Source organism: Pteropus alecto, unplaced genomic scaffold (assembly GCF_000325575.1).
Source record: "Pteropus alecto unplaced genomic scaffold, ASM32557v1 scaffold60, whole genome shotgun sequence".
Classification (NCBI taxonomy): Eukaryota; Metazoa; Chordata; class Mammalia; order Chiroptera; family Pteropodidae; genus Pteropus; species Pteropus alecto.
Genome location: NW_006430726.1, coordinates 5973770 through 5990141, shown reverse-complemented (window position 1 = coordinate 5990141; position 16372 = coordinate 5973770). Strand labels below are relative to the sequence as shown.

Here is a 16372-nt window from a genome sequence, read left to right as displayed (position 1 = left end):
GCCCCAGCCCCCCAGGACCTGTGGGTCTGCCAGGGTCCCCCGGGAGTGCCGGCTCCTACTTTCCCGGTCCCTGTGCTGACTTGCGGGTGGGGACTCTGCCATTTCTCCCAGGCTCTCCTGGGCAAAAGACAATACCAGAGTTTGTCTTGCTTTTGGTGTTCATCCTGACTGAGCGAAGGCAAAGCCGGCACGTGTCCACGCAGCAGAATCGGACAGCGGAATCCAGCTGCGTGGCCGATATCAAGTCGACATGGTTATGTCCAGTTACAATTTTTTGGTCAATACCTTCCTTCCCTCCTCTGGAAAGCCTGAATGTTGGTGTGAGACGTGAATGACGTTGAAAAGCTGGGCGAGAAGCGTGCTGTTGTGTGTGTGGGGACACGTGTACCCGGCCATGCTCGGCCACCCCACGCCTCCTGGCAACACCCTCTCGGCCTTCCATGCCAGACACCCAACACGTGCCCGGGCCTGCGGGCTCTCAGCCCTTTTGACCCACCCCGTTTACCTGGAGTTCATCGCTCTGAGCTCGATCACGTCACGAGAAGAGCCAGAGATGACTGCAGCTCCAGTCCGAAAGCTGAGCCTTCCTAGTTTGATGTGCTAACACGCTTCGCATGACACTTGGGCAAATGAGGCCTCGGTGGCTCCAAAGGAAACTCCGTCCTGTGTGATGACCACGTAAAGAAAGGAATACCATTCGGGACGATTAAATAAAACACTGTCCATGTTGAGAGTTGGAGATCTCCCATGCGGGCTGAATTTTTATGGAACGCATGAGTTATCGTGATGTGGGGGGAGAGGGGGGGCAGGTCTCGCTCAAACGTTACCAAAGGTGAGTTCGATTAAGAGTCCACCTTCTCTGCAAACTTCATCAAACCCTTGAGTTTATTACTATTTTCAGTAGCTCATCTCTCTCTCATTTTGAGCTCTTCAGGTTCTATTTCATCGAATCGTCTGCTGGCTTTGGACCTCTGGAGGGTGTTTTTCTTTTTTCTTACCCCAGCTCTTTGGAAAGGCCAGTATTTAATTAGATGTAGTAATTTTTCAGTTTCCATTTTCTAGTTTCTCCTTTGTTATTGCCAACTACTTATCTGCAAAAGCTTTTCTTTCTATTATGAAGAGGGCAGGTTCCCGACACTATAACCGTCTCAAAATGATTAGAGTTTTCTCGTGGCTTAAAAAAGTGGGGAAAAACAAGTTCTGTCTCTTCAAGTGAACTTTGGACATGCGTGTGCTCTGTAGAATGTGTCCCCGTGTTTCTAAGGAGCGGCAGCCACTCGACCTGCAGAGGTGGAAGCTCAGAACCCACCCCACATCCTCCCAGCCGTCAGCCTGTGGCAGGGTGAGCAGTGGGGGATGGCATCCTGGAGGGGCGGGGCTCAGAACCGGGGAACGAACGGGACCGAGGAACCAGCCAAATGGTAGTAAAAGGCCAGATGTGGAGGCAGAGACGGTGAGGTGACACCCAGGGAGGGGTGACAACCGGGGATGGAAATGGGGCTTCGGCGTGCGGGAGGTGAGAGGTCAAAGCCCACGAGGACGTCCTCGGGGGGAAGTCACAAAGCAGGACCAGGGGCCTCCGGTCCCCGTGCCCGGTTTGCAGCATGAGGTCTGCATCTTGGTGGAAACGCTGCTTTCGATCTGACTGTGATGGGACAGGAAGTTTAGGTTAGCGTCCCGTCCCCTTAGGTGATGACTTATTGGTACAGAAGCCCGGGTGGGACTTTGGCGAGGACACCAGAGGACGCTCCAACGGGGGACACCCCCACAGCAGACTTTTCCAGCCTCCTTGCCTACCACTTACCGGCCAGCAGCCTTCCTGACCAGACACTGCAAAGCTTAGTGGTTAAGGGCCAGATGCCAGTCTCCGAGGGTTCAAATCCTGGCTCTACCACTCATTAGCTGCATGACCTTGGGAGAGTTGCTTAATCACCGTGACTCGGTTTCCCTAACTGTGAAATAGGGGTCATAACCGTACCTGTTCCACACGGGTGTCATGAAGACTGCACGGTTAATACACGCCAAGAGCCTGCGACATGAAGACTGCACGGTTAATACACGCCAAGGGCCTGGAACATAGTAAACACCAGCGGCTGTCGTCCTGGTTCCCACTGTCCTGGTTGGGGGTCCCGGCATTTAGAAGCTCCCTCCTAATTTTTCCTTCTTCCCCAGGTGCCTCCAAGTTCCTACTCACATCTCTTTACCCCTGTACAACGAAAATTCTTATTCTCACATTTTTTTTCTTACAATAGCGCTAGAATTCCCATTTCGTAAACCGTAAGAGAAAAAACCGATACGTCGGGCTGCCTCAAATCTAAAAATTTCAAAGACACTTCAGAAAATGAGAAGACACATCATAGATTGGGAGAAACAACATCAGAACATACACAGATCTGACCGAGGACTTGCGTGCAGAGTATAACTCGATAACAAGATGACGAACAACCCAACTTTTAAAAGTGGACAAAACAGTTAAATATGTAGGCGTTTCACAAGCGATAACTGGCGAAGAGCCCCTGAACGGAAGCATGACATCTACGGCGGACAGAAAGTGCTCGTTAAAACCGCGCCGAGGGAGCAGACGGGGCCGTGGAGAAAAGGGAAGCCTCGTGCACTGCCTGCGGGACGGAAAACCGTGCACGGCTCCCTCCAAAAACTGCTGTGGACTTGCCACGTGACCCAGCAATTCCACTTCTGGATAGTGATCTCGAGAAATCCAAAACACTACGTCAGAAAGACATACACACCCCTACGTTCCCTGCCGTGGTACGAACAAAGCCAAGACGCCCAGTTATAAGACGGTAAGTTTTGGGGATGAACGCGCAGCATGGTGACTCTAGTTAATGTGACAGTATTTTCTACTCGCGAGTTGCTGGGAATCTATATTAAAGTGTTCTCACGCACACACACAAAACCGTGCGAGGTGAGGGAGGCATTAATCGTGGGGATCAGTTCATCATATACACGGGCATCAAGTCTTCTCATTGTACACCTTAATGACACTGCTTTTTATTTGCCGATTATCAATCGAAAAACCTGGAAAAACGTAAAAAGAATGCGTTGAGGGGATCCAGACCCTCTAGGATGGCTGAAGAAAAAGCGACAGAAGCGAGTTGCGGGGCGGGGGGATGTAGGGGAGCTGCCGCCTCGGGCCCCGATGGGGCTGCAAGGCGGTGCCGCCACCTGGGGCCAGAGCTTGGCTGTCTCTAGGGAAGTGCCGCCGGCCTCATCGCACAGCCTCGCAACTCCGCCGGGCAGCGTTTCCCCGGACGGGAATGACAGCGCCCTCCAAGGGTGCTCCTGCGATCTTAGTGGCTGCATTCGTCACCGCCCGGCCCAGTGACAGCACCCAAACACCCGCGGACAGGGTGATGGGCCACCAGCGCAGGGCCACGGGACACGATGAGCAATAACAACGGATCGTCAAGACCCGCGACACCGGGGTATGTTTATAAAACACGAGGCTAAGGAGAAAAAGCTGGACACGCAAAAATCAAACACTGCACGGCCCTACTAAACGTGAAATTCTCGAACATGCGGAACTGACCTGGTGCTGGCAGACAAAGCCAGTCGGTGGTTTCTGGGGCCGGGGTACGGGAACTGGGCCCGAGGGGTCTTTCCCAGGTGACGGAAACGGTCTAGATCTTGATTGTGCTGGCTGCTGGTTACCTGGGTGTTGACACGTTAAAAAACCCACTGAACTGGAAAAAAAACCGCCGACATCGAATTATACACTTAAAATGAAGGCATTTTATTGTATGTAAATTTCACCTCGGTACATGTGATTTTTATAAAAAAGCCAGCTTCATTTTTTTAGCAACAGAAAAACCAGTTCTCCACGCATGGGGTGGCACGGGGCGGGAGGGTTGGTGGGGACGGGAGCCAGTTTTGAAAAATCACAGTTTCCTGATTTGTACTCCCTGGAGGAGAGAAGTCTTATGAGTCCTGAAAAAGTGATCTCCCCTGCCCACACCCCAGAAGGGGCAAACGATACTTTTTAAGGAACGTGAAAGATGGGGGTGGCTGAGGTCATATCCGATTTTCCACACCTCCTTCTCCTCTCCAGAACCTTCCGTTCTGCTGGGGTGGGGGCAGCAGAGGTGAGCTCAAGGTATAGGCTGCTGGTCTGAGCCGTCTTGTGGCAGAGGTCCAGGGTGGGGGCGGGGGGCAGCGCACCAGACACTTTTGCCTCTCCAGCCCAGCTCGGACCCCTAGAAAGGGGTGCTGGGCTCAGGGGCGGGCCTGCCTGGGGCTCTCGCAAGGGTAGAGCCAGCTCCACAGGAGCAACTCAGGCTCTACAGTCTGGGAGTCGCTCCCCTCACCCCTGCTTCCCCGGGGGCAGACCGCGCAGCCACTCGGCCTCCAAACTCCCTCCCCGTCACGCGGTCAGCCGGTCACACACACCTGCCACTTCTAATCTCAGAGCCACCCCCCTTGCCCGGTCCCTCCTGCCCCATCCACAATGGCCAAGTGGTCTTTTAGAAGAGGAAATTAGATTAGAAAACTCTCTGCTGAAAATACTTCAGACGTATCTTGTCCCTTTGAGGAAGCACCCCAGAATCCTTACGGTGTCCTCGGAAGCTCTGCGTGACCCAGCCCTGACAGCCCCGCGGCACCATCTGACGCCTGCTTCTCCCCACTCCCCGTGCCCTGCCCACACTGACCGCCCTCCTGACATGCCCGTGCTGCCTCGGGGCCTTTGCACGAGCTGCCCTCTCCCTCAGTGTTCTTCGCTCTTCACCGGGCTCGTGCTTCAGGCCTCGGTTTAGGAGCCACCTCCTCCTCCTAAGCTCACATAGTACCTTGTGATTTTTTTCTTCATATATGTTGCCATGCTTTTTAATTATATATTTATCCGTGCGATTATTTGTTTCATGTTTGTTGCTCTAATTATACTTCATAAAGGCGGCAATAGTGTCTGATTAGCTCATCACGGGGTGCTTGAGGCCTAGAATCCTGGCGCTTAAGATAATGATGTAGACACCTTTTAAATGGATGGATGGATGAATGGATAAAAGGGTGTTTTAAAATGCAGCTTCTACTATTAAGTATAAGGCCAACAGACCAGGAGTCAGCACCATTCAAACAGGACTTTGTTACACTCAGAGATCCTAAGGGAAGAGGACACGCCATACCCCGGGGCCACGTGGGGAAGCGGGGCGGGGGTGGGGGGCGGTCAGGAGGCACAGGGATGAGGGGAACATTAGGGCAAGAACCTTTGCTGTGGTTTCCACAGAAAGGAACAGGCAAGGCTGGCTGAGAAGGCTCGGGATTGGCCCTAGGGTGATCAGCGGAGGTGGGGCGTGGCCGGAGCGTGAGCACCCCACAGGGGACGCAGGCGATGCAGGTGGGGGTGTGGGCTCTGGAGGGTTGGTTTGCACTTGGAAGGTGTGCTCGCAGGTGAGTCAGGAACCAGGGGTCCTAGGAACAGGGGCCATGGCCCCACATGGACGCTTACAGAACTCCCGGAGGACCTGGGCTCCCGCTTCAGAGGAGGACGGAGAGCAGCAAGCGCGGCAGTGGCACAGCCTGGTCCCCGGGGAGGGCGGCACATAGGCCCCAGGCCCAGAAGGGCCTCTCTGAGGGCCTGGGAGTGACCAGGAAGGACCCGCAGAGGCTGGCTGCATTCCTCCAGGGCGTGGGTGTTGTCAGACGGTGGAATCCGCCCATGCTGGTCTGGACAGAAAGGCACTGATTAAGGGTTAAAGACAGATGGCGGAGTCACTGGAGGGATGAAAGACACACATTGGAATGAGCCTCGGGGAGGGACTCCCGAAGCCACAACAAAGAACTGTGCAGCCCAAGGACCTTCTGCTTATGCGTGACGGAGAAGGCTTGTCCCAAAAGCCGGAAGCTGCCACCCCACCATCTCCCAAGAAGCCACCTCGTAAAGCAGGAGGCTACCAGCAGCCATCGCTCCCCAGAGTCTCTATCGCAACCCAGGGCATGTTCCTCTCCCTGTGTGATTCAGCGTCACACGCAAGACCACTCAGCAGCTAGAGTCATTCACATCTCATGTTCCAGGGGCCCGGAGTCTGGAGAGCGCCGGTTTTAGCTTAGGCCTCTCGGAGTGGGTGTGCGGATATGTCCACGTGTCTACCGCACGTGGTCTGGTGCTTTTCACTGGTACGGACCGCGCGTTTACTTTTTCTAAAATGTCAATTATTGGACAAAATTCCGTCCCTATATCTTGGTGGCTATGGCTCTGCCCCCGTGATCCCACTCTCGAGAGGCTCAAGGCCTACCTTCCCGATGTGTAGAGGTCACGTTCTCTACCCCCTGCTGGCATGCACCCGTGGGCGTCTGCACACAGAAGCAAACATTTGCCCGAACTCCAGCTAGCGACGGGGAGGCTGCAGCTGCTTACCTGGAATGCGACCACGTTTCCCAGCCAGGAAAACCCCCGCCATCTGCCGGGCCAGCTCCAGAGGCTCGGCAGTTGGGCTCGACTTCCTCTGTCCCTGAAAACGCATTAAAGACCTTGTTACCTATAAGACGCACGGGTGAGGAAGGATGCCTCGCCGGTATCCTTGGGATTTAGATCAAGACCCCTGAGTCCAAATCCTGACTCCGCCACGACTTCTACGTGTAATTTTGGGAAAGTCACTTAAGTTCTTGAGATAGCGAATTTCTCATCTATAAAACAGGCCCGGTGCCAAGTACTTCACGGAGCTATTGAGAAAAGCACACGCGATACTGTATGGAAAAACACCGTGTAAACGGAAACACGGCTGGCCTGGGGGGGCAAGTAGGTGCCATTGCACGAGCCAACCCCTGAGACTTTACCAGACCGGATTCGAGAAGGATTCTGAGGCCGTGTCTGGGTTCCCTGGGGAACGGCGCGATTGCTCGGTAGAGATGTCTGCTGTGGAGAGCAGAGACGGTGGCCTTGGGAGGGCACGGGTAAGGCGGGTGTCACAGATGTCACGCACTTGACATTCCCGCTCCAGCGAAGTGGGTGTTGTGATTATCGCCATAATGGCGGCGGTCCTCTGGGAGCTGCCTTAAGGAGACAAAACTGTCAATAAAGAAGCATTCACCCGACGGAGAATGGGGCTGGGAGAAACCAGAGACTCATGTTGTCGGACTGGGAGTCGATGTCCCACGCAGGGCCTCGGCGGGCTGGGAGCGGAGCTGACCCCGTGGCCCTCTCCACGGCCCCCCGAGCGCCATCGTATCTGTCCATCCGTCGTGTCCCGAGCGCCGCAGGCCCGTTCCAGAGAAGAGGCCGGTCTGGACTCCCAGCTTTATGGGGGGAGATGGGCTCTGCCCCAAAGTGGATGCGAGGTGGCATGTTCTCTCCCCTTCGGCTCTAAGGCCCCAAGCAAATGGCAGAGCCACAAGAACGAACAGATCCTAGTTCCCTGGACCCCACGTCACCAAGACCCGAATGCCTCACCCGCTTGGTCCGCACAAAAAAAAAAAAAAAAAAAAAAAATTTTTTTAAATAAAAAACTTCCCTTGTGTTGGGCCACTGACATGGTGGAGTTTATCTCGTAGAGCAGCTAACAGTCCCCCCTTATCTACGGTTTTGCCTTCCATGGTTTCCGTCGTCCCCGGTCAACCGCGGTCCAAATATATTAAATGGAAAATTCCAGAAATAAACAACTCGTGGGGTTTTACAAATCGTGCACCATCCTGAGCGCCTTCCTTCCTGTCATCACGGAGGCGTTTGGTCATCTCGCGTCATCCGAAGAAGAAAGCTGAGGGCAGGACAAGAAGCTCTAGAGGCCAGCTCCGCATAACTTTTATTGCAGTATATTGATGCGATTGTCCTAATTTATTATTAGCTATTGTCGTTATGCTCTTACTGTGCCTCATTTGTAAATTAAACATTATGAAAACTATATGCATGGAGAAGAAAACAGCACCTGTGGGGTGCGGTGCTGTGGTTGCCGGCAACTACCAGGAGCGCGTCGCCCACGGGGAAGAGGGGACGACTGTGTCATCCCAGCTTTCACAGTGGCTAAAAGAATTTCAAATTTCTACTTTGGTGCCTCAACAGATACCGCACATCCAGCAGCTCAGGCTCTTCGCTGCACCCTCCAAACTTGTTCTTTGACCTTCCGTCTCCCCGGCCTTCAGCTGGAACCCCGCGGTCACCTTACAGTGCCCGCTCTGCTTCGCTGCTGACCCTCGGGCGGAGCCCGAGTCCGCCGGATCCTCTCCCTGTCGACCCTCTCCCGGCTCTGCCGCTTCTGCTGCCTTGGCCTGTTCTCGATTCTCCTCTCTTTCTTGCCTGACGACTGACTGGGTCAGTCTCCTAATTAGTCCCCGCGTCACTCTGCCTCGGCTCCAGTTCGTCCATCCGTCCGTCCGTCCGTCTGTCCGATTTGCTCGTATTAAAGATGCTGTCACGTGACAGCGCGAACACTACAGTGACAAAGATGATTGGGAGGAGCTGCATGAACGGAACGGTGCCTCGAATGAACAGGCCATTAATTACAGGTGCTACGGAAGAAACGACAGGTTGGTACGAGAGCATCGCAATGGGGCTGCAAACGGGTCAGGGGAGCCTTCCCGGAGGAGGTGACCCTCGAGCTGAGGTACAGGAACCAGACTTTTCTAGCATGTTCCCAGGACTTCGCAGAACACGTGGCACACAGTCTATGTTTCAATCATTGGTGAAGGATCCGATGAATGGATGAGTGAAGGGGGGAGGGTGGGGACAGATGGACAAGGCATGAGGCTGTAATTCATGGCATGAACTACAACGGAGAAACAGAGCTGCAGCCCCCAGATTTCCCTACTCCAGCTTCGCCACCTCTACCCCGTCCTCCGCCCCACGTCCCCGGGAGCTTACACCCGTCCTAGCACTCAGCACACTGCATATGACTGGCGGCAAAGTGAGTCCACAAGAACTTGTCTTGTTTACCAATATAGCCCGGGAGCCAGCCCACGGCCTGCACAGAGGAAACACTGCACATAAATATTTAAAGTCGGTCGGCATTGCAGGCAAACGCCAGGCACCAAAGTCAGCGGGGCAGGAGAGGGTGGAGTTGGGAGCGAGTAAATAAAACGCGAGTCAGCTGCCAGCACCGGCTGGCACGGAAGCGGCTGGGAGCCAAGTGGAGCACATACGTGCCAGTGGCACGTGACTGTCAGGTCTGGCGACAAGCCAGAGCCAGCGGAGGTGAGCAAGGATGCAGGTGTGAGACTCGGGGAGGAGCCACAGGGGGAAGCCAAGTGACCCGGGCGGCACCCTTCTGGCTGCCCTAAAGTTTCCGGCTTACACCTGCTAGGTCACGCCATGGCCTTTAAAGGGAAGCACCCACACGGGACGCTTCATGGCTCCTCTGCCGCACCACGGCCGTGCGTGTGCCTTCGTGTGTCTGAGCAGAGTCCCCCGGGGCACAGGCACCCCCGGCGGGCAGCTCCCTTTCCTGTTAGCCTCTGCATCCCGCCAACACTCTGCCCAGGGCCTCGGGCAGCCCAGTGCCTGTCAGTCGGATCCACCGCCATGTGTGTTGGCACAACGAAAGCCAGCAGGAGAGAGCACTGGACCTGGGGCCAGGCCCGCTGGTGGGAAGGTCCCCAAACGAACAGAACCTCTGCCAGGAAATCTAGCAACACAAGGCCCCGTGGATGATTGTGAGGTTGTTGTTCGAGCGCTTCCTGTTTGTGTGCTGGAGGCCAGACTTCCTATTGTGTCTATTCTGGTCCTCTCGTTTTGACTTAAGCATCTTTTCAAAACAGGCGGCTTCGCCACCTCGTTCTGCCCCTTCGGCTCCTACGTCCTGCAGCAGCTGAACTGCAACTTGCTGCATTTACTCATTCGACACGTCCCGAGTCCCGACGCTGTGCTGGATAGGAAGTCACCAGCCTCGAGATTCTGTCGGGAAAGACGGCCACCTCACAAACGCGTACGGTCCAGATGAGGGAACAGACACCTAGGGGACACCGGAGGCGGGCCCCAAACCGCAATCCCAAGTTATCTGATCCTCCATGTTTCCCGACTCCATTTCCTCTCGTGTGGAAGTGACCCGTGAACAGGGTCAGAGATGGCACTGTTTCCCAAACACCCAGCAGCGCGGCCCCTCGGAGCAGCTGGGGGTCAACACCAACCTGCGGCCGTCGGATCTCCAGGGACCGAGCCTGGGGCTCTGCCTCACCCCGCTGCCCAAGGACCTTACTCAAGGAGAGGGAACAACCGTCGGGTTTGCCCAGGGCTGGTTCAATGTCGGCATCGGCCCCAGACACCCTTCGGCCCTGGGCCGACCCCGACAGTCGATCGCCCTTCGGTCCGTGTCCTTTGCTGCATGTGCTGGTTGGCACACATTCCAGGGTGGCCCGTCCGGATGGGCTAATTAATAGAGAGGCGTTCAGTGCCACACAGAAGCACCTCAGTGTCAGCACCTGCCTCCTCGATCTGGCGCCCCGCCAGCCCCAGCTCCCAGGATCCAGGCTACGCGAACGTGCCGCCCGCTGACTCAGCCACACCTGCCCTGCCCAGTCAGCAAGGGCAGCTCTGTGCATTCCTCCCGCCTGAGCAGCGGGCACAGGGCTCCGTGACCGGCCTGTGCATTTCTTTGCTTACGAGCTGGGTGGGTCATCTTTACTGCTCTGCTTGCCAATTACTGTTGGTTGCTTGCTGCCTGTCGGTGTGTGTCCCTACCCAGTCAACTCTTGCAAAAGACCACTTAATTTCAGCTATGACTGGATCAGGCAACTAATTAGATCGCATTTATAACTACTGTGTACTGAGCACTTATTTTTGTGCCAGACGTGTGCTAAGCACTCTGCATAAACTGTTTTTCATTTAATCAACCTAAGGAAGAAAATATTATGATCTCTAAAGACAAGGAAGCGAAGCACAGAGAACTTCAACAACCTGCCCCGATCTCGCTCACCCGCTAAGTGGAAGGGCCTGGCCTGGAGCCCAGCACTGACCGCCCAGTGTTGTAAGCACTGAGCTGTTTCGTTCCAGGCTCTCCTGTAACTCAACACTGTGTGATTCATGGACTGATCCACTCGTTTGACAAACATTTGTCGAGGGCCCACAGTGGGGCGAGCACATACCTGCCTGGTACCCAGACACTGTTGGGGTTGCCAGGTGCAACCTAGAAGCTTGATGCCCAAAGCAATTGACTGAAAAATTAATAAAGACTATTTTACAAGATCAGTTACGTGGTCAGGTGTAAAATAGACATACAGAATTAAACAGCATTATAATATATTATCGCTGGCCAGTTTCAAAATACAAGAAAAAAGATCCACACTATTGACGAAGCAAACTATAGCTAAATGAATTAACCGGAAGTACTATGATCATGTGTTTTCTCTTTACTATTTCATAAAGTTATATAAAATTAAGGGATTAAAATATGCTAGAGGTTTTTTAAAAGCTTAAAAAAATGGGGGGGGGGGCGGCGCGGGGAAAACAGCCCAGCAGATTTCCTGAGGGGCCATCCAAATTCTGTAAGATACACATTTCTCTCTCTGCTCCCCCAAATCGTTTAGGCATATGTAATCCCAATTAAAAATCTTAGCAGGATATTTCTTGGAAACTAACAAAATTATTCTCAAGTTAACCTGGGGGTATAAACAGATCAGAATTTCCGGTAAAGCTCAAAAGAGCAAATAGATGATGGAAAGACAAGCTCCCGTAGATACTAAAACTTACTATAAAGCAATGTGATTAAAATATCATGGTTCTTTAACAAAAACACACACAGTGCTGAAGCAGAGTAACAAGATTAGGGGAAAACGCCCAGATCTAGAAACTATGATATACAAAAAGTTAACACGTGATACAGGAGGCCTCAAACAAAACCACGAGAAAGGGCAGGATTGAACAAAATCTGCGAGGACGATTAGTTAAAAGTTGGGAGGTGGACCCATTTACCCCCTTATCCCACACCATTATTTAAAAAAAAAAAATCAAACTTAAGGAAAACAGCTCTCCGGTCTGATCAGAGAGGAGGCAAACATGCAGACACACCTTTCTATTTGACCCAGTAAATGCTACTGCAGGAGGAAGAACAAAGTATGTGAACGCACACAAGGGCGGAGCCCTAATTTTGCCAATAGGAGTCCCGAAAGCCTTCAGCAAGGAGCAAGCGTTTATACTGGGTTTTGAGGGGTGAGTAGGAGTTTGGTGGTGGTGGGGGGTATGGTCATGAAGAGGGCTGGCAACGGGATTTCGCGAGTGTCGGTAGATGGGCAGAAGCATGCCCACGGGCTGAGGGAGATGCTAGCCTGGGCACCTGCTTCAAGTGCAATACTCTTTCCACAATTTAAAGACACTCTGCCAAGACGATGTGGTTCTTAGTGTGACCCATGGACCCCTGGACACCCCTGAGACTCCCCCGAGGGCATCAGCAAGATCACAATTATTTTTGGTATAGTCCTAAGTCATTATCTGCCTTGTTTTCACGAGAGTGAGGTTTTCCAGAGGCTGCATGAGGTGTGATACTGCACCGGACTACGAGAACCAGCGTCTCTTCTGTAGGCCGACAGATGCAAACGGAGAACACAGCATCACTTTTCTTACTGACTTATATTCTGGAAAAGACAGCTAATTTTCATTTTTAAAAAACGTTCTTTATGTTAACATGTAAAAGGTTGGTTATTACTAAGTAAATTAGTGTTTATTTTTTAAAAGGCTCACTTTCAATTTCTAATACAGTAAATGTTGAGAGCTAAAAGTTCTTTGGGGTCCTCAATAATTTGGGGGTATAAGGGGATCCCGAGACCAAAAAGTTTGAGAACCTTTACTTTAGACCCGATGAAAAGTTATTAGAAGAAGCACTGTTGACACAAGCCTGTGAGTTTTTCTAAGGGTACTTCCTCTGCCACTAACCAGAGCCTCAGATTCTGCTGTGGCCTCACCCCTCCCCGGCCAGTCCCCACTTAGAAGTAGGTGGGCCCTTGGACGATGCTGAAGAGGCAGGCTGGTGAGGGGATTGACATGGCCACACTTTCTTTGCAAGATACTCGCTTGAAAGAGTAGGGTCATTTCCCTAGCCCTTGGATCTGGGTCAGTCTTGTGACCTTTGATTAATAGCATGTGGCAGAACCAAGCAATTATTATGTGCCTGTGCTATAAACAGACTGTGTACACTGCCCTTAAGCAGCGCTGTGCACATGAGCCAACCAGAGAAGCACCTTTAGCTCTCCCACTCCGTCTCCTGTCAGCACTTAAATACGGGGCCGGCAGGAAGTCATCACAGAACAGTGGCTGGATGAGTACAACGCGCATCTTAATCCTCACAGCGACCCTTGCGGGTAGGCTTTTGTCCCCAGTTTGCATGAGTTTCTTAAGACCACAGAGCTAATTAGTGGCAGTGGCCTGTCTGAAGTTCAACTCACCACCGATGCTGTGACCTCTCAGCCAGGCTTGGAATGAAGGAAGCAGTTGACGCCATGGAAACCCAACCTCTGCAAACTCGTACCAAATGTAGACAGAAAGACTCCCAACTGTGTTAGGTGCCATGATAAACGGGGCAAGAATCTGAATAAAAATAAATTTTAGATAACATCCGTTAAGAATTTGCTCACATCCCTGCCAGTTGAGGAAGATTTTTCACGTGTCATTAACCCCCCACCAAATCCCTAATAAGTAAGGTGTGACTGCCACTACCCTCGAGCTTCTGCCCTCCACCTGAACTCTACCGCCAAGGTCACCTCTGTGTTACTAAATGCAGGGGTCAATTCTCAGTCCTCATCACACTTGAACCTGCAGCGGCTACCACGCAGCTGACCACGCTCTCCTCGTCACACGCCTTTCCGCTGGGTTTCCAGGACACCTGACTCTGTTTTCCTCCCACCTGTTTCCTCCCTCTGGGTCTTCTGGTTCATTCCCACACTTCCCCAGGAACGCTCAATGTCAGAGGCTCAATGTCAGAGGCCCGGGGGCTCCGAGCTCCGTCTTCTCTGTTCTCACTTTCCAATCAGCCTCACGGCTTTAAGTATCACTTACCTGATGACGATTCCCTAACTTTTATCTCCCCTCTACCTCTGACCTGAGCCCTAGTCCTATGCCTCCAACTGCCTAGCTGACGTCCCCCTCAGATGTGTAAAACTAAGGGCCCGCTGTCTCTCCTGCCCCGCCTCACAGTGGCTCAAGCCCCAAAACCTTCGACTCCTCTCTCTCTCTGACCCGACACCCCATCTACCTGTGAAACTATGTTGGCTCCACCTTCAAAATACATCCAGAATTTGACCACTCGTCACTGTTGTCACCCTGGTCCAAGTCACCATCTTTCGGTGGATTCGGACAGCACCCTTCTAATAGCTGTTCTTGCTTTTACTTTTTTTTTTTTTGTCTTTTTAGGCTGCTGTCAACACGGCAGCCAAAATGATCCTTTAAAATCTAAGTCAGATCATCTTACTTGTTGCTGAAAACCACGCGCTGGCCCCTCATTTCTCCTCACTCACGGCAAAGGCCAGAGGGCATACATTGGCCCACATGGCCTTGCTGATCGGGTCCTCCCTACCTCTCCAACCCCCCTGCCAGCTCTCCCATGCTCCCAGCTGCAGAAACACAAGCTTCCTGCGTGGTCTAGCCTCCAGGCCTGTGCTCAGACGGTTGTCTGCTTTAGAAGCTCTTCTAGCTCGTCACACAGCACGGCACCTTTACTTTCCGCAAGTCCATTATTCAAACCTCACCTTCTCAATGGGGACTACCCTGGCCCTCCCCATTGTCTGCCCTGCTCTACACCTTCATCTGTCTCCGTCACTTACTGTAAAAACCTAGAAAGGCAGGGGTCTTTGTTTTGTTCACTGATGTTTCACAGACTCAGAAAATTGAGACCCAGGGAGCTAGGTATTGCTTAATGTCACTGAGCCAAAAACATGTCTGAGTAGGGATGCAAACCTTGGCCTCAAATTCCTTGCATAGGGTTGACCACCCAACGACAAGAGGGCAGTAACAGCTGAAAGGACCCCAGGCTTTGAAATTATTCCTAGTACAGGCAGAGTCCACCAAATCGTTATAATCAACCATTTCTTTCCCCTCCTATAGTTAGTTCTATAGCGGCTTCCCATTTCACACTAAGTCTGCTACTCAATTTGGCTTTTCAGACCTGTAGTAACTGACCTGAAAACTGTCTCTAGCCTCCATTATAACCATGTCCCCACAGTCAGAGAAGATGATATCCTTCTTCTTTGAATGGGCAAAATCCTCTTTGGATGGGTTAGCCCCACTGTTTGTAAGTTTGTTTTATTCATTTAAATTTGAATGCCCTTTAAGTACACATCTTCAATGTTTTTAGCCGTTGGGTTCCCCTCCAGTTTACCCATCGGCCTCCAGTTTACCCATCGTTGCTTACATTTGGCTCAACGCGAATTCCTTTCCCGGCCCCTGAGGCACCTGTCTGTCAAATCCCCCAGGGTGTCTTCCAGCCTCTGCAGAAGAGCAGGTTCCCAGCACAGCTAAGCCTTATGCACCCTTCAGTGCCCAAAGCCAAGGCCACCTCCTCACCCAAGACTTCTTTCTGGCCCATATCTCCTGTATAATTAACCACTTCCTATCCCAGAGGTCTGTTGCACAATACCTAACCTCTGTACACTGTCAGTCAGGTCAAAATCTCTCTCCTCCAAGTGAGACCCGCCTGACGAGGGTAAGGATAGTGAGATACTCGCTTCCAGCGTGAAATTTAAAGGGGCACCAAGAAGCTAGGCAATCGAGACAAACAGCGTTTTAATATTATATTTTTTAAACAGAATGAATGCAAAAAAAATAAAATCATGATGCACAAGGTATGAAACTTAAAAGCAAGGATGGGATCCTCAGGACTCGTCGGCCTCCTACCTGTCCGCCCATCCGGACCGCTCACTCCCGGGAGCAGGATGCAACGGTCCTGCACTTGTTGCTTGCGATGCACGTGAGCCCGAAGGCGAGGACGCCTCCGGCAGCCATTCTCCTCGTCGCCCCTCGCCCAGCTCGGCTGCGAGGTGCAGGGGCCGCGCTGTGGGGACGCGGTGCTATGGAGCGCGCGCGTTCCCTGAGTGCGTGGCACACGTGTACACACGCGCTTCTCGGCTGCTCTTCTCTGCAAGCCCTGGCTCAGGACCGGTGCGCACCCCGAGCTCAGATGTTGCTTTGCAAGGTCTGGGGCCCGGGGTTGCACGTGGGAGAGCGACCTCAGAATTCCTCTGAGCAACTGGCAGGGGGAACGCGACTCTCCCGGACCCTCGGTCCCCGACTGGCACACGCCAGGCCCTGCAGGGTGGCAGAGGGACCTGCACCTAACCTTCGGCCGTCCGCAAGACGCCCCCGGTACCACGCTCCCTGAGCGGTGACAGGGAGAGGCCGCCTGGCAGGCCTGGGCGCGCGAAGGCCGGGCAGTGCCGGCAGAGGGGGCGGAGCAGGAGGAGGGCTTCTCCCGCTACGCTCCGCCCCCTCTCGGGATCCGACCAATCTCAGAGA

At 53.0% G+C, this 16372-nt stretch overlaps 1 protein-coding gene across 18 annotated transcripts in view; it reads right to left on the bottom strand.

Annotated features, from left to right (window-relative positions):
* The window catches only part of LOC102896489 (bcl-2-related protein A1), a 44869-nt gene extending 28577 nt beyond the window's left edge, over positions 1-16292 (bottom strand). For 4 of the 18 annotated variants that reach the window (XM_025050170.1, XM_025050171.1, XM_025050172.1 and 1 more), the window contains exons 1-4: positions 15755-16292; positions 13312-13453; positions 6792-7003; positions 6368-6461 (exon numbers count right to left, since the gene is read on the bottom strand). In XM_025050170.1, coding sequence (XP_024905938.1) covers positions 6368-6461; positions 6792-7003; positions 13312-13453; positions 15755-15766 — 460 coding nt within the window. In that variant the 5' untranslated portion in view covers positions 15767-16292. Of the gene's footprint in view, positions 1-505; positions 2207-3547; positions 3702-3733; positions 5725-6367; positions 6462-6786; positions 7004-7422; positions 7704-13311; positions 13454-15754 lie in introns of those variants that run through there. The other 14 variants (XR_003047742.1, XM_025050177.1, XM_015594395.2 and 11 more) reach the window with 14 other exon arrangements.
* Between the last annotated feature and the right edge of the window lie 80 nt (positions 16293-16372).